The following is a 25,031-nucleotide window of genomic DNA, read 5'->3' on the forward strand; positions in this document are numbered from 1 at the left end:
TCCTAAAGGAAATCAACCCTGAGTGCTCATTGGAAGGACAGATGCTGAAGCTGAAGCGCAAATATTTTGGCCACCTAATGCGAAGAGAAAACTCCCTGGAAAAGACCCTGATGCTGGGAAAGACTGAAGGCAAAAGGAGAAGGGGACGGCAGAGGATGAGATGGCTGGATAGCATCCCCGGTGCAATGAACATGGACTTGAGCAGGCTCCGGGAGAGAGCGCAGGACAGGGAGGCCTGGCGTGCTGAGGTCCACGGGGACACGCCGGAACAACACAGTCTACTTCAGCGGAGCAACAACAGGTGAACAAAACGCCCGTGCGAGCGGGTGTCACGTGCCCTTGCAGGCCGGAGAAGCGAGACACGAACAGTCCACGGAGAGCGCGCAACCGCACCCCCCCTTCGTCAGCTCGGCGCAAGGGTCTCTGCTCGGCAAGCGGCGGCGGCCCAGGCCGAAGCCGCCCGGCCCCGGGCGAAGCAGGGCGGCCGCGCCACGCGCCTCTTGACGGCGCGCTCCCGCCTCATTGCAGCAGCAGCAGCGGCGACGCCTCCCTCGATCGCAAGGAGAAACCTGCCTCGGTTGCCGCGCCCCTTGACGTCACGCCGAGCTCTGTCTGGATTGGCTGCCCTCCTCCAGCGGGTTTTGTTTTCCCGGGTTGGGGAAGGGGGGGGGGCGTGGAAAGGCGGGTGCCGGGTGGCCGTTGCGGAGCAACGGGCTGCCGCGAGGTGCATTGTGGGGAGGAAGGCGCGCGGCCGGAAGGAGGCGGGAGAGGAGCGCGCGAGGCCGGGCGCGGATGGCGGCCATCGGGGTCCACCTCGGCGGCACCTGCGCGTGCGCTGCCGTTTATAAGGTGGGGCTGGGCCTGGGCTTCCCCGTAGGGAGGAGGGGGAAGGTGCCTGCCGGGAGCAGGGCGTGGCCAAAGCTGCCCTGCGGGTGAGGTAGTGCCGGCTAGTGGGTAAAGCAGCTGGGCGGGGCGTAGGGGCGGGGCCGAAAGCCTTCCCGCCTAGGCCCCAGTCCGCCGCCTGAGGCCCTCTGCCGCCTCACGTGAGCCTGGCAGGCGCACGCGAGAGGACCGCCCGCTTTGCCGCCCCTCACGTGTGGAACGACCTGCTGCTTGAAATGCGCCCGCTGATGCCCTGGAAGGCCTTCAAGCAGGAATCAGGGCGCAGTCCTGGGCATGTTTGGGCAGGAAAAAGCCCTGCAACTCCCAGCATTCCCCAGCCACCTGGCTGGGGAATGCTGGGAGTTGCAGGGCTTTTTCCTGCCCAAACATGCCCAGGTCTGCGCCCTCAAAGGCTGTGTTATTCCTGCAGTCCCTCCCTCTTTAGAGCTCTTGTTCCTTTTGCCGACTTTTGTACAAGCGGCGCTGTTTTAAGCGGCGTCTGATAGTTGGATTTTTTTTTTTAGAGGAAATGGCATTAGTTCGAAGTTGTTTTTAGATATATGTTGTCTGTCTGTATCATCCGTATGCTTTTATGTAAATGATTTTTAACTGCATTTTGAGTTATGTATTTTGAGCATTTTTGCCCCACCCTTCAGCCGAAAAAGGCTCCCAGGGTGGCTCCCAGTGGCTAATGTTTAAAGTAGTTTAAAGCTCCTGCCCTCAGGCTTACAGTCTAAAAGGTTTTTAAACTTTGTATACTGTATTGTAATGTTTTGAAACTTCTGTAGATCGCCCGGAGAGCTTCGGCTATGGGGCGGTATAGAAATGTAATAATAATAACAGTGAAGCCTGGTCCAGCGGAACGAGGTGGGACTGAAGTGATAGTGTGGCTACGCTACTTCAGACTGCAAGTGTGGGAGGCTTTTTTTTTTAATGGCCCCCTATATCTGAACAAAAGCAACTTGGAACATTCCTTGCATGAAGAAGAGGTGCTGTCGGCAAAGGACTGCGACAGAACCTTTGTCTCTGATGTGCTAGTTTTCTATTGCCATGTGGTCCTTTATCCATCTGACTCCCCCAACATGATGCCTCTGGCAGCATCTGAAGCAGTAGGGCCCCTTCTGCTCGTTGCTAAATGTGTTGAATTACAACTGACTCTACATTTAGGGCGCAGGACTATGAGCGAAGGACAGGAAGGCCTGGCGTGCTATGGTCCATGGGGTCACGAAGAGTTGGACAGGACTGAACAACAACAACAACAATTATGCATGTTTAGACAGAAAAAGCCCTACAATTCCCAGCATGGCTGGCTAAGGAATGCTGGGAATAGAATAGAATAGAATAGAATAGAATAGAATAGTAGTAGGGTTGGAAGGGGCCTACAAGGCCATCAAGTCTAATCCCCTGCTCCATGCAGGAATCCAAGTCAGAGCATCCCTGACAGATGGCTGTCCAGCCTCGTCTTGAACGCCTCCAGTGTGGGAGAACCCACCACCTCCCTAGGGAATTGGTTCCATTGTCGTATTGCTCTTAACAGTCAGGAAGTTTTTCCTGATGTTCAGCCGGAATCTGGCTTCCTGTAACTTGAGCCCGTTATTCCGTGTCCTTCACTCTGGGATGATCGAGAAGAGATCCTGGCCTTCCTCTCTGTGACAACTTTTCAAGTACTTGAAGAGCACTCTCATATCTCCCCTCAGTCTTTTCTTCTCAAGGCTAAACATGCCCAGTTCTTTCAGTCTCTCTTCATAGGGCTTTGTTTCCAGTCCCCTGATCATCTTGCTTGCCCTCCTCTGAACCCTCTCCAGTTTGTCTGCATCCTTCTTCAAGTGTGGCGCCCAGAACTGGACACAGTACTCCAGATGAGGCCTAACCAGTGCTGAGTAGAGGGGAACTAGTAGTTCCCGGGATTTGGAAGCTATGCTTCTATTAATGCAGCCCAAAAGAGCATTGGCCTTTTTTGCAGCCACATCACATTGTTGGCTCATATTCAGCTTGTGATAGACAACAGTTCCAAGATCCTTCTCACTTGTAGTGTTGTTGAGCCACGTATCCCCCATCTTGTCACTGTGCATTTGGTTTCTTTTTCCTAGGTGCAGAACTTGGCATTTATCCCTATTAAATGTCATCCTGTTGTTTTCTGCCCAGCGCTCCAGTCTATCCAGATCACTTTGAATGTTGTTTCTGTCTTCCAAAGTATTAGCTATCCTGCCCAATTTGGTGTCATCTGCAAATTTGATCAGCGCTCCCAGCACCTCCTCTTCCAAGTCATTAATACAAATGTTGAAGAGCACTGGGCCCAGGACTGAGCCCTGCGGTACCCCACTCGTTACCTCTCCCCAGTTTGAGAAGGTCCCATTAATAAGCACTCTTTGAGTCCGATTCTGTAGCCAACTGTGGATCCACTGGATTGTTGTTTCATCCAGCCCACTTTGAGCTAGTTTGCTCATCAGGAGATCATGGGGCACTTTGTCGAAAGCTTTGCGGAAGTTGAGGTATATTATGTCTACAGCATTCCCATGGTCCACAAGGGAGGTTACTTGATCAAAAAATGAGATCAGATTTGTCTGGCAGGACTTGTTCTTGACAAATCCATGTTGGCTTCGAGTAATCACGGCATTGTTTTCAAGGTGCTTCCAGTTGGATTGCTTTATCATCTGCTCCAGAATTTTCCCAGGGATTGATGTCAGACTGACTGGTCTGTAGTTCCCAGGTTCCTCCTTTTTACCCTTTTTGAAGATAAGGACAACATGAGCCCTCCTCCAGTCATCTGGCACTTCCTCCGCCCACCATGATTTCTCAAAGAGAATAGACAGCGGTTCTGAGAGTTCTTCTGCCAGTTCCTTTATTACTCTAGGATGCAGCTCATCTGGTCCTGGAGAGTTGAACTCATTCAAAGTAATTAGGTGTTCCTTGCCCATATGCCTGTCGATCTCAAGCTGCAATCCTGCCCCTTCAGCCTGTACTTGGCCAGGAGGGTCATAGACCCTCTTTTGGGAGAAGACTGAGCCAAAGTAGGAATTGAGCACCTCTGCCTTTTCTTTGTCATCTGTTATCGTTTTGCCATCCTTATTTAATAGCTGAACAACCATTTCTTTCTTCTGCCTTTTACTATGCACATAGCTGAAGAAAGCCTTTTTGTTGTTTTTAGCATCCCTCGCTAACCTCGGCTCGTTCTCAGCTTCAGCCTTCCTGACACCATCCCTGCAGTTCTGTGCTACCTTCCTGTACTCTTCCTTTGTTACTTGGCCTTCCTTCCACTTCCTGTATGTGTCCTTTTTTGTTTTCAGGTCATGCCTAAGCTTTTTGTGAACCCACATTGGCTTCTTCTGTTGTCTTCCACCTTTTCTTCTTGTTGGAATTGTTTGTAATTGTCCCTTGAGAATTTCCTTTTTTAAAAGCTCCCACCCTTTTCTCATTACCGTCGCTTGCCATGGGACCTTACTGATCATTGTTCTGAGTTTATTAAAATCAGCTTTCCTAAAATCCAGGGTACGTGTTTGACTACACTCGGCTTTTGCTTCCATTAGAACCAAAAACTCAAGTACAACATGGTCGCTTTCCCCCAGAGTTCCTGTAACTGCTACTTGATCCACTAAGTCATCTCTGTTGGTTAGGATCAAGTCAAGGATAGCCAATCCTCTAGTTCCTTCCTCTACTTTCTGTAGGAGGAAGTTATCCGCCACACAAGTCAGGAATTTCCTGGAGAGGCCATGTTTTGCAGAATTTGTCTCCCAACAAATATCTGGGAAATTGAAGTTCCCCATTACTACTACATCATGCTTCCTTAAACGTATAGGCCGTGATCCCAGAATCCAAATCTCTCTCATCGGCACCACCTTCGTAGCCAGTCATTCACCCGGAGTATTTTTCGTTCCCTTTCTATCCCTCTTCTAACTACTGGAAGGATGGATGAGAAAACTATCTGGGCCCCAAAGTTCTTGAGTTTCCTTCCCAAAGCTTCAAAGTCTGACATGATCTCTTCGTAGCTCCACTTGGCGGTATCATTTCTTCCCACATGGATGAGAAGAAAGGGATACCTGTCAGTGGGCTTTATGAGTGCAGGCAACCTTTCAGTCCGTCTCTAATCTGTCCTCCCGGGAGACAACATACCGGGCAAGTCCACGGGTCTTCGCGACATACTTGGGTCTCGATCCCACGCAGCAAGGAGTCTCCCACTACTACCACTCTTCTTCTTGTAGGCCTGGGTTTCATCACCTCTGTTTGACTGACCTTCAGCCTTTTGCTCACTCTCATGTAGGTTCCCCTGTAATTCTTCCTCTGCAGGCTGTCCTCCAGTCTCATCCGCAAGTACCTGGAATCGGTTCCACAGCTCCACTGCTTCCACTGGTGCAGAGTGGCGTCTAGTTCTTCTCCTCCTAACTGTCACCCTTTTCCAAGGAGTATCCTCTACTCCATTTTTCTTCACCTCAGCATTTCCCACTGCCTCATCTTGCTGTTGCTCTTCAAGCTTCTGGTCTGCCCTTTGCTGCTGTAGTTTCTCCATTCTGTCCAAGAGCTCTTCGTGTTCTCTTATTCCCCGGAGGGTCGACACTCGCTGCTCCAGTCCACTTACTTTTTCTTCCAGCAGCGTGATCAACTTGCACTTGTTGCAGGTGTAGGCCATGTTGTTCTCAGGCAGGAAAACAAACATTGCACACAGCTTGCAGGTCACCACCACTGGAGAGTCTTGTCCTTCCATAGCCTCTTTTCCCTTTTTGTGTCTAGCTTTGTGATTGTTCTAGACTAGCCTGTGCCTGCTCCTTTGCTCAGTAGAAGTTAAAAGCAGAGTCCCACTGGTTGGGAAGTGTGTGTTACAAGACAAATAAATGAAAAAAAGTTAGTTATAAAATAAAATAATTAAAAAAAAATGTTAGGGGCCTCCCCCTTGACCTCTCCTGGCCAACTCCTTTTTGCTCCCCCTGTTCGCTCGCTCTCTGGGAGCTTGCTTGCTTCTGTAGTCCCTGGACCAGCTGGAGCAGCTTGCTCTGTTCTACTCAGCTGGGAGGTGGGAAACAGGAGTTATAGAACTTTTTTCTGTCTAAACTCTGCTTGCCTATTCCATTTGTTTTGCCTGAATTTCAATGGTGCACAGTCTGTGCAACCTCTCTCTGTTTTTTCAGTTATTTGGACAGAGATCAGATGTATGTTCTCCTGCATCCAGGGTGCTTATTCATGGGTGTGGGAGAGGGAGGCTGCCTAGGTCAGTCTTCTGCAACCTGGTGCCCTCAAGATGTGTTGGACTACAACTCCCACAATGTTGGGAATTATTAGAGTTGTAGCCCCAGCTTATCTGGAGAGCATCAGGTTGGGAAAGGCTGGCCTTGGGTTTTTAACTTTTAATTAGAAGCATAGTGGAAGTAAATCATATTCATGAGAATGTGGCTAGAATAGATGTTATAGTTTAAGTGTTGGAAATCAGAATGCAGAAATTAACCCCAAATTATTTATTATATATGTAGAAGATTCGCATTTTATACCAGCTCTCTTTTTGTAGAGAACCTTATACTTTAAAATGTATTGTTAGGGGGCTTAAGTTGTTTTCTTTTGTTTCTCTTTCATTCATTTATGAAATCTATGCATTACTTTTCACCATGGAAGCAGTCTCAAAGGGACTTAAGCAAGAAAAGAACCCCCCCCTCCCCAAATCCATAATCAATATAACAAAGGGAACATAATCCATAAGATGGTCAAGTTGTTCATACTGTTTTTTCTCCCTTTAACAAAATATGAAATTTCTTATTTTACTAAAGTCTGATACAAAGCTGATTCCAGGAGTAGTGGTGTTAGGGGAAGCAACGTTAGTTTGTGGTGGGTTTTCTTGAGAACAATGTATAAAACACTTCACATAAACAAAAGAAAGTAGTTAATGTATCTATACCTAACTCCATCAATTCACTTTTGCTGGGGTAGAGTTTTTGAAACAAAGCCCTCTCATATCTGCGCATATGTGAAATCTGCATGGAAGAGGCCACATTGCATTGCCATTGTATTCGTTATTTCAGGGTTTTTTCCTACATGTCTTAATGGTTTTATTACACTTATCTCTTGTAATTTTTTTCTGTGAGATTCAAGGAAAATTACTTTCCTGACCACTCTCTGATAGTATAACAGTAATATTTATTAGATTAAGGGAGCAATCCTATGGCTGCTGGTCAGCGGCTAGACGGCCATAGGATATCTGGTTTTCTGGGAGACGACCTCGGAACACTAACCTCCCCCTGCTTCCATGCTGCCTCGGAGGCAACGCGGAACAACAGCTCCGTGCTCGCAAGAGGAGCACGGAGCAGCTGAAAAGGGGTGTTCCTGGAAGGTTTCCGGGGTGGGGAAGGTGGAAATGCCTATACGACACATCCTATGTGTTGTACAGCAGCCTCCTCCCCCTCTCTGCCCTCCTGCAGCTAGACAGCTGCAATCTGCTGTTCAGCCGAAAATGCAGGGCAGGAGAAGTGCGGAGGGAACGATCCTCTCTGTGCTTCTCCTGCCCTGCATTGGATAGGCTGTCACCTCCGAGTTTGGAGGCGGCTGCCTGTATGAATAGGATTGCACCCTAAGACTGCAATTGTATGAACACTTACTTGAGAGTAAGCCCTATTGAATCCCATGCAGTGCACTTCTGAGTAAACATGCATAGGATTGCACAGTCAGGAGAGTATTTTTCTTATAATATCTTGGTTTGGGAATATAAAAATAAAAACATACTGGAACAGAAGGGCTGCACTGAAGAGTTCCCTTATTCATTATTTGTCAGTACTTAAAATTTACTCTGCTTTCCTTGGTAAGTTAATAAAAGATAAGGGTGTATTTGCTAGCTTCTAGTTCAGGAATAGAATCTAGCTTCTGTAGGACAGAATGTTTAAGTCAGGGTTGGGGAGCCTTTGGCTCTCCAAATGTTGTTGAACTACAACTCCCATAATCCCTGATCACTGACCATATTGGCTGGGGCTGATAGGAGTTGGAATCCAACAACATCTGGAAGGACACTGGTTCCCCATCCTTGGGTTAAGTGATCCTAAAAAGACAATGTTAAAACTTTTGAGGGGATTACAAGATGTAATAAACTTTGTCATGTTTCATTTGTCAATGAGTTCTTATCTGAGCTTTGTATTCAACATGTACGTTGCTTTTTTTTCAGGATGGTCGTGCGGATGTTGTTGCCAATGATGCTGGTGACAGAGTTACTCCTGCTGTTGTTGCATTTTCAGAAAATGAAGAGGTAATTTATCTTTTCCAGTAAAAGCTTGCTTTATTATTTATAATAAAACAATAAAGATCTTTTAAAATTCTTATTTTTGCAGGTTGTTGGTCTGGCAGCAAAACAAAACAGAGTGAGAAATCTTTCAAACACAGTTGTGAAAGTGAAGCAAATTCTTGGGAGGAGGTATGGAAAATGACACTGACCTTCATTTTGGGATTTAGTGTGGACTTATTCACAGAATAGAATTGTCAAATAAAAGTGAGCATTATTTCCAAGTAATGTAAGACAGTAAAGTCTGAGAAGTCCTACCTCTTGAAGCATAGTTTGTTGTTGTTCAGTCGTTCAGTCGTGTCTGACTCTTCATGACTCCATGGACCATAGCACGCCAGGCCTTCCTGTCCTGCGCACTCTCCCGGAGCGTGCTCAAGTTCATATTCATTGCATCGGTGATGCTATCTAGCCATCTCATCCTCTGCCGTCCCCATCTCCTTTTGCCTTCAGTCTTTCCCAGCATCAGGGTCTTTTCCAGAGAGTTTTCTCTTCGCTGAAGCATAGTTACTAACTGGCTATTTTTTGGATAGAACTGCTAAGTATAACAGAAATGGTCAGTAGTTGTTAGGAAAGTGGGTTGCTCTGTTTTAGTTTTTCATTTGTTTGACCTCTTCCCCCCCCCCCCCCCCGAAATAACAAGTCCAAATGTTGTTACCATATTTAAATCAGGGACTGAAGCAAGACCTCATGAAAAATTATTCTCGTACAACGAACATGTAAATAATAAAATAATATTTTAGTTTAATATTTTAAAGTGTCTTTCAATTTTGCTTGTTTTAACAGCTCTGGAGACCCACAGGCCAAGAAGTATATTGCAGAAAGTAAATGTTCAGTAAGTAAGAGTCTACTTCATATTTTTCTCCCATAAACAAGATTGATTTTCCCCTCTATTTCTGGTATCCTTTCTTATAATATTACAGCGTTCTTGCTTTTAGTTGTTCAAAAATGTTTTTTGCACATAGGATGTTGCCTGTGGAAGAGGCATGTTTTTGAGGCAGCAAATGCTATTGTGTGGGACTTGTTTTATAAATTGTACTAGTAGTGGGTTAAAGGGTACTTCTAGTGGGGAAACAAGGCTTGTTTTGACAAGGATCAGCTTTCTAATTATAGGAGCAAAGAAAATAATACTATTGGAGCAAATATATTTCTCCTTCAAGTGTACTCAAGATGGTGTACACTCAACACACACACTAGAGATCTCTTCAAGAAAATCGGAGATCTCGAGGGAACATTTTGTGCAAAGACAGGCATGATAAAGGACAAAGAAAGCAGGGACCTAACAGAAGCAAATGAGATTAAGAAGAGGTGGAAAGAATACACAGAAGAACTAGACAGGAAAGATCTGAATGTCCCTGATAGCCATGATAGTGTGGTCACTGAACTTGAGCTGGACATCCTCGAGAGTGAAGTCAAGTGGGCCTTAGGAAGCATTACTAACAACAAAGCTAGCGGAGATGACAGTATTCCAGCTGAGCTATTTAAAATCCTAAAAGATGGTGCTGTTAAAGTGCTGCACTCAATATGCCAGCAAATTTGGAACACTCAACAGTGGCCACAAGACTGGAAAAGGTCAGTTTACATTCCAATTCCAAAGAAGGGCAATGCCAAAAAGTGTTCAAACTACCGTACAATTGCGCATTGTACGCATTGTACGCAATCAAAATGGTGATTTTGAGCATCACCATTTCACATGCCAGCAAGGTTATGCTCAAAATCCTACAAGCTAGGCTTCAGCAGTATGCGAACCGAGAACTACCGGAAGTACAAGCTGGGTTTCGAAGAGGCAGAGGAACTAGAGATCAAATCGCCAACATTCGCTGGATCATGGAGAAAGCAAGAGAATTCCAGAAAAGCATCTATTTCTGCTTCATTGACTACGCTAAAGCCTTTGATTGTGTGGATCACAACAAACTGTGGCAAATTCTGAAAGAGATGGGGGTACCAGACCACCTTACCTGTCTCCTGAGAAACCTGTACGAGGGTCAAGAAGCAACAGTAAGAACCAGATATGGAACAACCGATTGGTTCAAAATTGGGAAAGGAGTACGACAAGGCTGTGTATTGTCGCCCAGCTTATTTAACTTATATGCAGAGTACATCATGAGAAACACTGGGTTGGATGAATCACAGGTCAGAATTAAGATTGCTGGGAGAATTATTAACAACCTCAGATATGCAGACGATGCCACCCTAATGGCAGAAAGCGAAGAGGATCTCAAGAGCCTCTTGTTGAGGGTGAAAGTGGAGAGTGCAAAAGCTGGTTTGAAACTCAACATTAAAAAAACGAAGATCATGGCATCAGGCCCCATCACTTCCTGGCATATGGAAGGGGAAGAAATGGAAGCAGCGACAGATTTTATTTTCTTGGGCTCCAAGATCACCGCAGACGGTGACTGTAGCCATGAAATTAAAAGACGCTTGCTCCTTGGGAGGAAAGCTATGGCAAACCTAGACAGCATAGTAAGAAGCAGAGACATCACCTTGCCGACAAAGGTCCGTCTAATCAAAGCTATGGTTTTCCCAGTAGTAATGTATGGCTGTGAGACCTGGACTCTAAGGAAGGCTGAGCGCCGAAGAATTGATGCCTTCGAATTGTGGTGCTGGAGAAGACTCTTACGAGTCCCCTGGACTGCAAGGAGGTCAAACCAGTCCATACTAAAGGAAATCAACCCTGAGTGCTCATTGGAAGGACAGATGCTGAAGCTCAAATATTTTGGCCACCTAATGCGAAGAGAAAACCCACTGGAAAAGACCCTGATGCTGGGAAAGACTGAAGGCAAAAGGAGAAGGGGACGGCAGAGGATGAGATGGCTAGATAGCATCACTGATGCAAGAATATGAACTTGAGCACACTCCGGGAGAGAGCGGAGGACAGAAAGGCCTGGCGTGCTATGGTCGATGGGGTCATGAAGAGTCGGACACGACTGAACGACTGAACAACAACAACAACAACACACACAAAGAATCCAAGAGAAAACCTTGAAAACTGACACACGGATAGGAACAATAAATACCAACAGCTGCTGTCTTGTTAACATTCAGAAACTTGATGGAATAGAAAACCTTTGTCTGCTTTCCTAAAATGGTGAGCATCCTTAGGGCTGGAGTTCTTAATTGTGGGGTCATTACATAAATGCCCTGTTCAAACATCTACAGCTTTCATTTCACAGTATCATTTTGATATCAAGAGGTGGATAGTTGAGGAGTTCACAAAGAAGAGCTGTTGTGTAGTATAATAGGCCAAGGCCATTGATAGCTGCAAAACTCTTGGGGCAGTATTAATTTTTTGTGTTCTTTGGAGCTCATTGTGGACTCTTATAGCTTACATGCTGTTATTCTTCAGGTCTGTGTGCTGACTCTCTTGACTTACTGTGTTACGTAGAGTGACTGAAGCCATTGTTGAGGGAAGAATCCCACTGACGTTTTTGAATCAAATCTTAGAACATTTATTACTATTTATTCAATATATAACCCAGCTATATGCAGAATATTCTTCTCTGATAAAAGGAAACGTGCATGAACTGTAATTACAGATACGCTTAGAGAGATTCATATTTGTATGTGTTTGTGTTCATTTGTAGGTCATTGAAAAGAATGGGAAACTTAATTATGAAATAGATGGTAAACTTGTTTCCCCAGAAGATGTCGCAAAATTGATCTTCAGTAAAATGAAAGGCAAGATACTCAAATGTACTGTTGTGTCCCCCCCCCCCCCGAAAAAAATTGATTTTACTGACTATACTGTTTGATTTTACTCGTTATGCTGTTTCTTTCATGTGTAGAAACTGCTCAATCTGCTTTGGGTTCAGATGTCAATGACACTGTTATTACTGTACCATTTGATTTCGGAGAGAACCAGAAGAATGCCCTTGGGTGAGAATACAGTTTTCAGGAGGGTTTTTATTAAGCACATTTTACTTCACGTAAGCTCACATTTTGAGCATATTTTCAGGAATTTGAAATATCAGAACCAGAGAGTAGAGTATTTGCCTTGGACTGGGAGATTGGATTCAAAAGCTCAGTTCAACCATAAACACACTCAGAGGCCTAGAGTGGTTCAGTATTAGTCAGCAGCAGTTCTCATCTGTCAAGCTGGAATAGATTCCCTGACACACTTCACTGGGTGGCCAGAAGTTAGACAGCCAACTCATAGCTACCTGGAGGACATTTTTACATAGCCATTTTATGTGGTCGTGATGTTCAGTTCTCAGTGGAAACTGACTCTGGAAACCTTGCTGAAGGCTGGTGTCTTGAGCAAAGGCCAGATAATCACAAATGTATAGATCTTGGGCACTCTGATGTTTCAATGGGAAGACCTAGCCAGTAGTGACCTCAGCTGCTCCTGGCTAGTTTTTACCAGTTAGAACAAGCAGGGGTCTGACTTGCCGTCAATTACCCATATTCCTCCCTCCTTACCCTACTATGCATTCTGTGTTTGGTGGACAATTCAATTCAAAATAATCTATAAAATAGGATAGGGTTCAGGCCAAGATGTTTTGCAGCTCAAATGGCACCTCCATCCCATTAAGACCAACACTTTAAAAAGCCTTGCTGCACCATTCAGACACAGATTCCTGCTTTCATCTCTATCTCCACACACACCCCTTTCTTCTGGTGCCACCTGAAGCAGGTCACCTCACCCTGCTGTATGGCAGGGCTGGCCCTGGCTCAGCCTCCAAGAACTTGTATTCACACACTGCCATCAACACAGTGGTCATCAGGGTTTTCATATCTGAGCTTATGTGAAGTAAGTGCAAGTTTGTTGTAATAGATGAATCTCTTTCGCTTCAACGTGAAAGTGGTTTACATTAATGTAAACTTTTCTTGGTATTTTATGCTGCGCCTCTTTCACTTGTCATGACATTTATGCGGTTTTAAAAGTACAATATATCTTTGGCTTGCTTAAGATGCGTCTTATAGTGGTATATTAGATTCAGCGATACCATTACAAGACAGGTATCTTCGCTGTTATGTATTGAGACAACATTAGTATGAAATGACATACCGATCTCTAACAGTCATGTCTTTATCGCAGAGAAGCTGCTGTGGCAGCTGGACTTAATGTTCTTAGGCTAATTCATGAACCGTCTGCGGCTCTACTGGCTTATGGAATTGGGCAAGATTCACCCAGCGGAAAAAGGTAATAATGAAGGTTTGTTGACGATTAGTCTTCATGCATCATTTTTGCAAGGAAATCCTAAATGCGCTTACACAGAAGTAAAACCCAATGGAACTCGTTAGTGTCTTTAGTATTACTGATTTGGTGTTAAACAGTGTGACATACTGATGCTTGGACAGGTACATGTGACCACTTGCATGTTGGATCCTTGCCCTTCATGACTGGTGAAATCTAGCAGGGAAGGGACAGCTGTTTGGGCCTTCGGAGAGGGGGCAGTCCCAGGTTGCCTGAAAGAGGCAGCGGTAAGAGCACTCCTTAAGAAGCCCTCACTGGATCCAGAAGATCTGAACATTTTTAGGTCGGTTACGCAGATGCTTTTCCTGGCCAAGGTTCTTGAGCTGATCAGATCCAGGTACTCTTGGATGAGATTGATTTTCTGGATCCATTTCAGTCGAAGTTCAGTCCTGGTTTTGGTATTGAGACTGTTTTGGTTGCCCTATATGATGACCAGTGTTGGGGAAGAGACAGGGGGAGTATGTCTCTGTTGATATTCCTTGATCTCTCAGCAGCATTTAATCCCATCAGTCATGGTATCTTTCTGGAGCAGCTGTCCAAGTTGTGAGTTGGGGGCACTGCTTTGCAGTGGTTCTGCTCCCACCTGGATGGTTGTTTCCAGAAGGTGGTGCTTGGGCGTTATTACTTAACTCCATGGATTCTCCAGTGTGGGATTCTGCAGGGGTTGATACTATACCCCATGTCTACATGACACTGCTGTGTGGGGTCATCCAGAGTTTTGGGGTGCATTGTCACCAGTATGCTGATGACACACAACTCTTACTTCTCCTTTTCATCTCAGGCAGGAGTGGTGGTAGATGCACTGAACTGGTGTCTGGCCTCAGTAATGGTCTGGATGAGAGCAAATAAACTAAGACTCAGTTCAGACAAGACTGAGCCTGCTGGTAGATGGTTCCTCTGTTCAGTTGGGTGAAGTGCAACATCTCTGGATGGCGTCCCTTTCCCCGTGAAGGAGCAGGTGTGCAGCTTGGGGGTACTCCCAGATCTCATTGTCATTGGAGGCTCAGGTGGCCTGTATGGCGTGGAGTACCTTCTACCAGCTTCAGTGGGTAGCCCAGTTGGGACCCTACTTGGATGAGGTTAGCTTAGCCTCAGGGGTCTATGCTCTGGTAACCTCTAGGTTAGGTTACTGCAATGCATGGTACATTGGGCTGCCTGCTAGTGCAGAATTTGGCAGCCAGGTTGTTGACTGGGCCTACACCAGTCCTGGCTCATCTGTACTGGTTGCCAGTTTGTTTCTGGGCCAAATTCAAAGTGTTGGTTTTAACATATGAAGCTCTGTATGGCTCAGGACCCCAGTACTTCAAGGACCGCCTCTCTGGATATGAACCTGCCTGGTCCCTGAGGTCAGTTTCAGAGTTCCTCCTTGGTGTGCCCTGTTTGAGAGAAGCTCTGTGTGTGTGTGTGTGTGTGTGTGTGTGTGTGAGAGAGAGAGAGAGAGAGAGAGAGAGAGAGAGAGAACAAACAGGAACAGGCCTTTTGTGTGATAACACAAAATGTTACAAGATGTTTATGGTAGGCTCTTCTGAAGGAAGCTCATCTGATGCCAACACCGTCATCTTTTCAGCACCAAGCAAAGATATTGCTTCTAATTTATGTGCGGGGGAAACTAAGCCAAAATTATTTGACAAAGATCATGTTACAGTTCTTTAATACTTTGCTTATAGTATTGTAAGAGAGGGAAACATTTTTCTCCCTCTCTCAAGTCTTGAACCCAAGGTCAGCCTACAAAGCTGCTTGGTGGGAGATTCAGGACAGATAAAAGGAAGTCCTTCTTCACACAGCGCATTGTTAAACTGTGGAATTCACTTCCACAAGATGTAGTTGATGGCCACCAATTTTGATGTCTTAAAAGGGGATTGGACAAATTCATGGGGGAGAAGGCTATCCATGGTTTCTAGTCCTGATGGGTTTATGCTACCTCCAGTATCAGAGGCAGTGAGCCTATGTAGAGCAGTTGCTGGGGAACAGGGGCAGGAGGGTGCTGTTGCACTCATGTCCTGCTTGTAGGTATCCTGCGGGTGGCTTGTTGGCCGCTGTGTGAACAAAATGCTGGACTAGACAAACCTTGCTCTGATCCAGCATGGCTCTTCTTATGTTCTTATGTAGACTGACTCTACTGTAAGAAAGAAAATCAGGGTCCTTTGCAACAGAATGTTTAAACTCATGAATTCTAACTAAATGTCAGTGGCAAGGAGCTGAAATTTTAGACTTTAACCAGTCTCTTATACTGTGTTTTAAATGGAGTTCAAAGACATCATTGTAGTGATTCCGAGAACCTGTTGTGGCTTTTAGTTGGGTGCTAATGGAGCCAAAGGCATATTGACCTTGCTTTTTAATTTAATTTTATTTTTGCATATGGAAGCAATGTGTTGGTGTACAAGCTTGGAGGAACATCCCTCTCTATCACAGTTATAGAAGTCAACAGCGGACTGTATCGTGTTCTTTCCAGCAACACAGATGACAGTATAGGCGGTATCTGTTTCACAGAAGCCTTAGCACAACATTTAGCATCTGAATTTCAGAGGTAAGTACTCCAGAATCTAAAACAACACATGGTGTTGTATACGTGTCTAATATGGAATGGTTGCTGTTAATTGCCTATTTTATACTCTGGTAGGTTGTCAGCAAAATTTGTACCATGCAGCAGACCTTTTTGAATGATATATGTCAGAGCAGTTGAGATTGACAAATGGTGCACTCAGATAGTAAAAAAAAGTTGTTACTGCATATTTGAAGTCCATTGTTAATTCAGCTTGGGGGAAAATCCCAGTCTTGTAAAGAGTCACTTGCCTGGTTGCCTGTTGTAAGAACTACTTCCAGGCAATCAGACAGGGAAACTTTGCAAAAGGGTCCCCACCCCCTTTCAGGTCATGGCAGATTGGTATGGGCAGGCAGGCTAGTACAATTTTTTGAGGTTTCTTGACTTTAGTGGACTTAGTTGCAGGACTGAAAGATCCTTGGTCATTTCGATCATGTACAATTGCAAGCGGCATGACAAAATAGAGCACTACTGCGTTCTGTTCATTTTCAGTAGGAGAGTTGAGCACATTCCTATCCATGTTCAGACAGAAAAAGGGCCTACAGCTCCCAGCATCGCTCCAGCCAGCCATATCCTTGGGCATACTGGGAACTGTAGGACTTTTTTCTGTCTAAAGATGTGTAGTATTGTGTCCTTAACTTCTGGCTTTGTGCTTCAGGAATACGTGTTAAAATAATTGTTCTCTTGCCAATAAGCACAAACTTTCCACTTTCAAGATTAGCAACTTGCCATATTTGTATTTTGAATTTGGAGCACATGATAATTTGTAGGAGCCAGTTTTTTTTAATTTATTACATTGACTTCTCTAACTTCAAGGGTAAGCAATCACTAGTATTTCAGAGTAGCTTTCCTTTAACTGTTAATGAGACATTTTCTTAAATGCAGATCTTATAAATGTGATGTGAGGGGAAACCCCAGGGCCACGATGAAGCTAATGCACAGTGCCGAAGTTGCAAAGCATTCATTATCAACACTGGGAAGTACAAACTGCTTTGTTGACTCCCTGTATGACGGTCTGGATTTTGATTGCAACGTTTCTAGGTAAGCCTAAATGTTATGAAATCCCTGGATGTGCAGTTGTTGTTTTTCTTGACTTTTTTTGAGGAAGCCTTTCAAGTACCTTGGATGGCAATCTTAGGCCTTGTTCCCTCTGCTTCGGTTGGTCGACGTGCAGAGGATGGGGACATGTGATGGGGTCTTTTTGTTGGTAGCATCCAGACCAGCCTTCCTCTGCCCGGTACCCTCCAGATGTTTTAGACTGCTGCTCCCAGCATTCCTGACAATTGGCTATGCTGGCTGAGACCAGTGGGAGTTCAAAACATCTGGGGGCACCAGGTTGGGGAAGGCTGATGCAGACTACATGGAATGCAAAAAGAGAACTTATTCTCAAAGGTGCCAAAGGGAAACTTCTTTATTTGAACCCCATGTGTTTCAGAGACAAAAGCTCCTTCGTCAGGGGCTGAAAACAGGCTAAACCAGCTTGCAAAGGTGGTGGCGGCCATCTTTCATACACCATCAAGGCTATCGCCATTTTATAAGATTGCCCCAATGAAGGAGCTTTTTGGTTCAAATAAAGACATTTCCCTTTGGCACCTTGGAGAATATGTTCTCCTTTTGCATTTTGTTCAGTTTGGGTGGCTCTCTTCTGTTTTTTGCTAATGTAGGCTATGGAATTCTTTGTCACTTGAGATCAGCAAATTACTTCTGTAAGCATGTTTACACTTAAAGCAACCTTGCTCAGATGTGTTTTTTATGAAAATGCCTCCTGAATTGAGCTAATTATATGTTATTGTTGGTGATATTGGTTGCTGTTATTATTGTGCTGCTGGTAATTCTGCTGATTATTTTGTTCTGTAATGACCGTTAGCTGCTCTGAAGATGGGATAGAGGGGTGGGGTATAAATCCTATAAATACAATCTTAAACATGCTTTAAGTATGTTCAAGAAAAATTAGGATATATAATATGCTGCCGTGTGTTTATGATGATACTTGGGTTTTAGTAACAGGTAGATAAGAATTATCTAGGTCTACTCCACTTTCCTTGCAGAGGGTACTGCCATAATTACAGTATCACAGGCTTCTTATGTTGGAACAGCTACACCAGGGTGTACTATTGGATTGCCCAATAAATATTTCCTTTCAGAAGAACAAATAAGGATTATAAGTGTTCCTTTTTGTGTTTTGCTTTTAAAAAAATTCAGGGCCAGATTTGAACTTTTTTGCACTGCACTTTTTAACAAATGCATAGAAGCCATCAAAAAACTCTTGCAGCAAGTTGGACTTACAGCAGATGATATCAATAAGGTAACAATGGAAATAATTTTGTTTATTTCTAATCCATTCTTGATCTTCTCTTGTTTTGAAGAATACTTGTGAATATGCTCAACGCATTTCTTAAGGCAGTTGATACATCAGTCTGGTTTGGATGATTTTTCAAGGCTTAGTAAGCCATGGTTTTTAAACCATGGGAAGAGTACTGGGGCCAAGCCCTCCTCTATAGCCCATCCCCCTTGAGCACCATTTAAGAGTTTAGTTTGCAGCTTGTATTAAGCTAGAGTCCCTGGTTTGGATATAACAGATAACTTTGGCTTAATCTAAGCCAGAAACTAAGCTCTGAGATGGTGTGCAGGGAAAAGGGCTAGGAAGGCATGCTCAGCCCCACCATTGCTCCCAGCCTCATAAACCATGGTTTATGAAGTCTCAAACAATTGTCTGAACTGAGGTATGGTTTGCAGCAAGCAAACTGTATAAATAAGCATGCCTTCGCTAGAACATGCCCCTTTGAAACAAGCTGTATATTAACATGCATCCTCCTGTATATATGAGTAGCACAAATAGGAGGAGTATAGTCCTGAGTAACATGATCATACATACTTAGTGTACAGAGCTGTTGTATAGATAGAACAAGCTTGTAGATAGCCACTCACCCATGGTCATCTCAGGTTAGTAAGAATTGTCTTTGCGTGGCCAGGCAGGGAAGACTATCTTTTTGGTTGTCTGCAAGAGCACTGGCTCTTTTTCTTCTGTCTTTCACACCATTGATGTGTCACAAATGAGTAATGTAGCTATGCGTAGCCATCTTTATGGCTCGTAATGTCTACAGAGCTGATATAAGAGATCTCATTGCCCAGATAAGGATAAGATAGCTTCAAACCTCAGTTGTTTTGGTATGCTTAGCAGCAGAGTTTTTGTTTTTGGTATAGAGCACTTAGGAACTATTCCAGAATTACTTGTATGCTACCAAATTATTCAAAATTAGAAATGCTGCAAGTACAAGAGGCAGCTAATTGTGTAATGTCTGCTTTCCATCCTTTAGCTTTTTGAGCAAATATGGGGGGAGGGGGGTGCTTCAGTAGTACCAGCGTTTTGGCCACTATTGTGCCTAAAAACATACTTACTTTGTTCTTCAATGAGTTTCAGGCTGTTGAGGACAAAGTTCAATGTGTAATCTAATCTAACTGCTCAGCCTCAGAACAAGAAGGATTTATATAAGAATCTCTTCCCCCAAATCATGAATCTTTGTGCAATCTCCACATGAGTTTTTGAAGCTAATATCTTCATTAGAGCATTTAAAATGTGTCTCACCTTCTAGGATTAATCTGGATAAATGATGTTCCGCATGAGTAAGATTTCAGAAAGGTAGTCTGAATGTTCACTTCCTGGTGTACACAAACTGTGTTTTTTTCCCCCCCCACCCCCGTTTTGATGTTGTCATGTTAATGCTTTGATGTCCTCTAGGTGGTTCTCTGTGGTGGATCTGCTCGAATCCCAAAACTGCAACAGTTGATCAAAGAACTTTTCCCCACTGTTGAATTGCTGAACTCTATTCCTCCAGATGAGGTCATTCCCATTGGGGCTGCCATAGAAGCTGGGATCCTGTTAGGAAAAGATAGTATCTTCTTAGATGATGAGACGTTGTCTGTTGAATGTTCTGCCAAAGATATCTTAGTCAAGGTAAGATTAATAGAACAGCTTTAGTTTTTAACCATCTTGTGCTTTTGGGATCATATTGACTCTATAGGTATATAAAAATATAACTTTGCTCCTAATATACCCCATTCCTTACTTCTCCTACACTAAAGGGTGGTGTTTCTGAGGTGTGTAAAGTATATTCCACTACTATTCCATTGTGTTTCGGGGGGAGGGGGGGCTTTAATGTGACAGTTTTCCTAGAAGGATTTTGGGAGTCACTTAGACCCTAGTTAAAGCGAATGGGTGGTGGAACGACACTGTGTACAAAATTTTAGCGGTCTAAGTGACCCAGGCATAATGAAAACACATATTTAATATATTAGCTATCTTCTTTTAATGCACACTTAAGATAAGGTGTTAACCATTCAGTGTTCTTTATTGATGCCTCAGGAGGTTTTGAGTTGAAGGAAAAAAGTGTGTTGGGTTTTTGTAAGGTCCCACAGGAATTAACACTGAGGGTCTTCACAGACTCAAATACTGTTCTGTATAGGCATATCCCTGTACTACAAATCATAATTTCATGTTTTTACAGTAAATATTTGTTGGTCAAATACTTTGAAAAATCCTGTGCCTAAACTGGAACAACTACTTGATCCCAACATCTGATTAGGGGAGAGCAATCCTATGGCCGCTAGGCACGATCTTGACAGCCATGGGATTTTTTTGGTTTCTGGGAACTTGGAGACATCACTCCAAACTCGGTTCCCAGAAACCATGCTCCTGCCCCCTTGTAGCTGCTGTGGTTCGTTCTGTGCTGGCTGCTTCTCCATGCCCGCAAATGGAGCGTGGAGAGGGTGAAAACGGGACTTCCTATCTGCTCTCCAGGCCCCTTCCCTCCCCCTTCTTGAAGCCATGGCTAGACATGCAAAAACTAGCATCTGGCCAAGAATGCAGGCTGGCTGGAGCACAGAGGAGAGGGTCCCCTCTGTGCTTCATCCGCCCTGCATTGGCTAGGCGTCGGCCTCAGGCTGACGTCTATGTCAATAAGATTGCAACCCTAAAGCACTTTTCATGAGCATACGATTTGACTAGTAGTATTGACTCAATACAGATACTTTCTCAAAAGCTACTTACTCAAAATCTCACCTTTTGAATAAGGGTCAACCTACGTGTTGTAATTTTGTGTGTGTGTCGTTGGAAGTAATCAAGCTGTCATGACTAATGATGGCTTCACATATGGTATCATTTCTGCAAAGTGCAGAGACTGCAAATCTCTCTTGTTTCCTAGGCAATGGATGAGTCAGGGGATGATAAATTCACAGTGGTGTTCCCATCAGGAACTCCTTTGCCAGCTCGAAGACAGCATACTCTACAAGCCCCAGGAAGCAACGCCTCTGTCTGTCTAGAATTATATGAATCTTTGAAAAAAAACCCAGTAAAAGAGGATGACAGGTTTGCACAGGTGAAGAAAAACATGTTTTTTTAATGGTGCAAACTTATGTGTGTTTACTTGGAAGTAAGCCCTGCTGTGTTCAGTTGGTCATACTCCCAGGTAAGCATGCATAGGATTGCAGCCTAAGACTTGTATATCTTACTTGTATATTCCGCAGGCATTTAAAGCGCTTCTGTCATAAATACCTCATGTCAAACAAGTTGTAGAACCTCCATTGTTTGTAGATCAGGATTAACAAAAACCCAGTTTTTCAAATTTAGATTGAAAAGTTACTAGCTTAAGTACTAAGTTATCCTTTAACAGAAACTTAAACTAAATAGAGAAAAATACAATTTAAATCTTGGTTAATATTAAATAATCTGAACTAAGTTTGGAACATTTAAGGTTGTTTAGTTTCATAAAATATTTTATGTATTATATACAATTTACCTGTAACATTTTGATGTATGGTTGACATTCCTAAGGAGCTACAGCTTGTTTGACACATGGGACAATATCCAATGGGGCTGCTGTGCTTACACAATGGATGTAGCACTAGTGTAAACAATGGCAATAGTATAAGCTGGCGCACTGGCTTTTCCCCAGTGTTGCACTACAGGTTGCTTAAGGTAGTGCTATGTCAGTTGAGTCAATTATCCATTGGATACCCCCCCATAATCAGTGAAGTTATCCATTAAGCAGTGTATTCTCTAACATAGTTGAAAATTAATAAAAGCAAATTTATCTAAAACATTTGCATAGAACGACTCTGCTTCTGTTTAGTGTAAATAATACTCTAGTTGTAAAGCAACATTGTTTAATGGTTGGATTTGCACCAGTGTTTAGGAAATCTATGAAGTAGAAACTGTGGGAAACGTGATTTTAAACTGATGACTTAAATTGGCCTTTTTTAAAGTAGCCACAATTTTAAATCCATCCTGTTGTAGATAGATTCAGTTGAATAAGTTACTGTACTGAATTGCTTTTACTTGACAATTGTTTCATAAATCAGTGTTTTACTAAATCTTTCCTTTGTTACAGAGAGAGGGAATGAGGAGCTTTTGAAGTAAGCATTTAGTGCCACTTCAAAGTTTGAGATCTTGATGCCAAACCATTATTGTATATTAATCTGTGTAAAGGTTCATCAAAGCAGAAACTATAGGGTATTAAATCAGTCAGAAGAATTAAGAATCAAATGTATATAGCACTCGATACAGAGTTAATATTATGTAGGTAACAGGGATCTTGTAAAATTAGGCTTCACAATGGATTATTGTATTTCAGAGCAAACTTTGTCCTTCTTAGAGCCCCCTTTTCCTAAAAATTGCCTCGACACTTTGTTATAGCTGAATTTTATATTAGCCTTCATACCTGGTAATGCAAAACACTGGTGGCTCGATTTCAGTGGAGCTGTGAATCCATTCCAAGTTTCAGTCAGAACTCTAAAGGTGCTATCCAAGGTGCTGAACCCTATCCTTCTTTAGAGTTTTGGCTGGTTCTGAGTGAAACCTGGAATGGATTCACAGCCCCACCGAAATCAGCCACCAGCCTCCACTGGTGAGAGTTGTTTAAGCCATGCTTACCAGATTTACAGGACAGAACCCCCGAGCATATGCAACCTGGCGTCCATGGGCACCACAGGTTAAATAAGCCACGATGAGCTGCAGTGTGTTGTCTGAACTTCGTCATTGTATAAAACTAAGTGCTTTTTAATCCAGTCCCTACTGCATTTTTTAGGTTTTGACAGTGGTCCAGCCTGCTAAAATGGATTAGATGTACACAACAGAGCATCTCAGTGTTTTTATTTCTTTATTTTTAAACAGATTATACTTCAGGATTTAGATGTAAAGGAAGGTGGTCTGCATGATATACTAACTGTTCTCACAATGAAAAGGTATTTGAAAATCAAAATATTACTTCACAGGTTCAGCACAGTAACTACATACAAAATACATATCTCAGAGAACTTGATATTTTTGGAACTGTTGGCAATTGTATCTACTTTCAGAATGTTGCAATAAATAAATTTGTAGATAAGATATTTATACACTAGGGAAGAACTAAAGAACAACTATTGTCTTTCTGTTCAGTTCTCCTCACTCTTAAAACAGAATATGTTTCCCAGATGTTTGAACCATCAACCGACACTGTGGCTCTCCACCCCCCTCCCCTGATCAGTGGGCAGGCATCCTTCTTGCAACTGTGGGGTAGCCTGTTAATACTGCTATCTGGGGTCCTGCCTTTCTCTTTGCCCAGGCTGTTAGGACTTACAGATTGGATCATGCTTTCTTGGCAATGTCAATTCTGGGATTTCCCACACCTGCCAGCTGTGGCATGGCTGCATCAGGGAATCCCAGTACAGCCTTACTCCTACTTAGGATGATGTCACTGTTTTTCCAGCGGCAGCGAAATGGGAACCAATGCTGGATGGGGCCTTCCTATTTGAATATGAATAGGCATAGAATGGTAGATGCACAGAAGAGGGTGGTTTAATTTCTCAAGACCCACTTCAGCCCCTCCTACAGCATGCTCTGGCACATAGTGGTAGAATTAAAAAAACCCCTTATATTCATTCACACAGATATGGTTTTCTAGTCTTCAGATGTTGGTACCATAAAAATATCTTTCTCTTTTCTTAGGGATGGATCATTACATGTTACCTGTACAGATCAAGACACTGGAAAGTGTGAAGCCATTACTGTAGAAGTGGTATCATAGCCTCAATTTGGAAAATTCTGTGGTTTCTTGGCTACTTGTCCCTTCAAACCAATAATTTTAAAAAGGTCTTAATTGGAAGATGCCATAATTTACAATACAGTCATTACTAAGAAGTATTGAAAACCCACTAATCATATTACCTGGTTTCAACCAAAGAAAACTAAAATGTTTTTTCAAACAACTGAAAATATCCCTGATGAGGATGGGAATGGTTAAGGCAGCCTCCATGGTGTTGTAGTGTTGTTTAACTGGATTATTTTGTGAACAATGTGCATTGGAGAGTATAACCTGAGTATTTGTTAATGCAAATGGTAATAAAACATGGTTTTATATTGATTACTCCATACTCCCATTTTTAGTAGCTATTACACCAAATCCACAGGGAGAGCAATCCCCTGGCTCCTAGGCAGTGTCTATGGGGCTGTGGATATTTTGAGCTCAGAGAGGAGGGAAATAGAGCATGCTGAGAGCAGGGGAAAGGAGGGACGGGGGAGGCCCACTTATGCTGTATCCCAAGGCCTCCCCAGCCGCCTCCTCACTGCCTCATGCAAAGATTGCCTGTGCTGCTTCTCCTACCCTGCATGGGATTGCGCTCTAAGCGAGTTTACACTGGGTTAAATAATTTATTTGAGTTGTACCTCGCCTTTCTACCCAGAAGATAGGACCCCAGTGGTTAGGTTGGCAGGGTCCTCCACAGCACTCCCTGGTGCTTTTTCAGTTCCTTTTCTAATTATGCCCAGCATGGAATGTGCCACTTTTCACAGCACCCACATGCCAGCTTGACATTCATTGAGCTATTCGCCACAACCCCAAGACCTCTTCCTCTTCTTCATCACCAGCTTGGGTCCCTTAGTATCAGCATATATGTGAAGTTGCGATTTGTTGCCCCAAATGTGCATCACTTTACATTTGCCTGCATTTGCCATTTTACTGCCTACTCTCCCAGGTTGGAGTGATCCTTTTGGAGCTCTTTGCAATCCCATTATATTTTAAATAATTTGGTATCAGCAACAAACTTGGTCACCTTACTGCTTACTTCTGCAAACATGTGGAGCAGCTCATTCATGTCTGCCTCAGCATTCACCTTACACAGTTCTTGACAGC

The 25,031-nt window shown here is 43.6% G+C and overlaps 1 protein-coding gene across 2 annotated transcripts; it reads left to right on the forward strand.

Annotated features, from left to right (window-relative positions):
• The first annotated feature begins 757 nt into the window (after positions 1-757).
• Positions 758-24,263, forward strand: HSPA14 (heat shock protein family A (Hsp70) member 14). 2 transcript variants are annotated; one of them, XM_084811156.1, is made up of 14 exons: positions 758-849; positions 8,015-8,095; positions 8,178-8,260; positions 8,912-8,960; positions 11,710-11,803; positions 11,911-12,001; positions 13,164-13,268; positions 15,688-15,849; positions 16,750-16,905; positions 18,067-18,169; positions 19,604-19,819; positions 21,066-21,239; positions 23,033-23,103; positions 23,849-24,263. In XM_084811156.1, the coding sequence occupies exons 1-14, from the start codon at positions 793-795 to the stop codon at positions 23,925-23,927; spliced, it is 1,521 nt and encodes a 506-aa protein (XP_084667282.1). In that variant the 5' UTR covers positions 758-792; the 3' UTR covers positions 23,928-24,263. The 2 variants fall into 2 exon arrangements, with proteins under 2 accessions (XP_084667282.1, XP_084667281.1); XM_084811155.1 differs by lacking the exon at positions 23,849-24,263 and having other exon boundaries at positions 23,033-23,326.
• The last annotated feature ends 768 nt before the right edge of the window (positions 24,264-25,031 follow it).

Source organism: Heloderma suspectum, chromosome 7, assembly GCF_057233095.1.
Source record: "Heloderma suspectum isolate Gila_16-S chromosome 7, 16-S_ref, whole genome shotgun sequence".
Lineage (NCBI taxonomy): Eukaryota > Metazoa > Chordata > Lepidosauria > Squamata > Helodermatidae > Heloderma > Heloderma suspectum.

Bases quoted from the DNA above. Each gene is read 5' to 3' on its own strand.
- HSPA14 (XM_084811155.1), top strand. From the start codon at position 793: ATGGCGGCCATCGGGGTCCACCTCGGCGGCACCTGCGCGTGCGCTGCC. The intron at 8,261-8,911 runs GTATGGAAAATG...TTGTTTTAACAG, and splicing joins AAGCAAATTCTTGGGAGGAG to CTCTGGAGACCCACAGGCCA. The intron at 15,850-16,749 runs GTAAGTACTCCA...TCTTAAATGCAG, and splicing joins TTAGCATCTGAATTTCAGAG to ATCTTATAAATGTGATGTGA.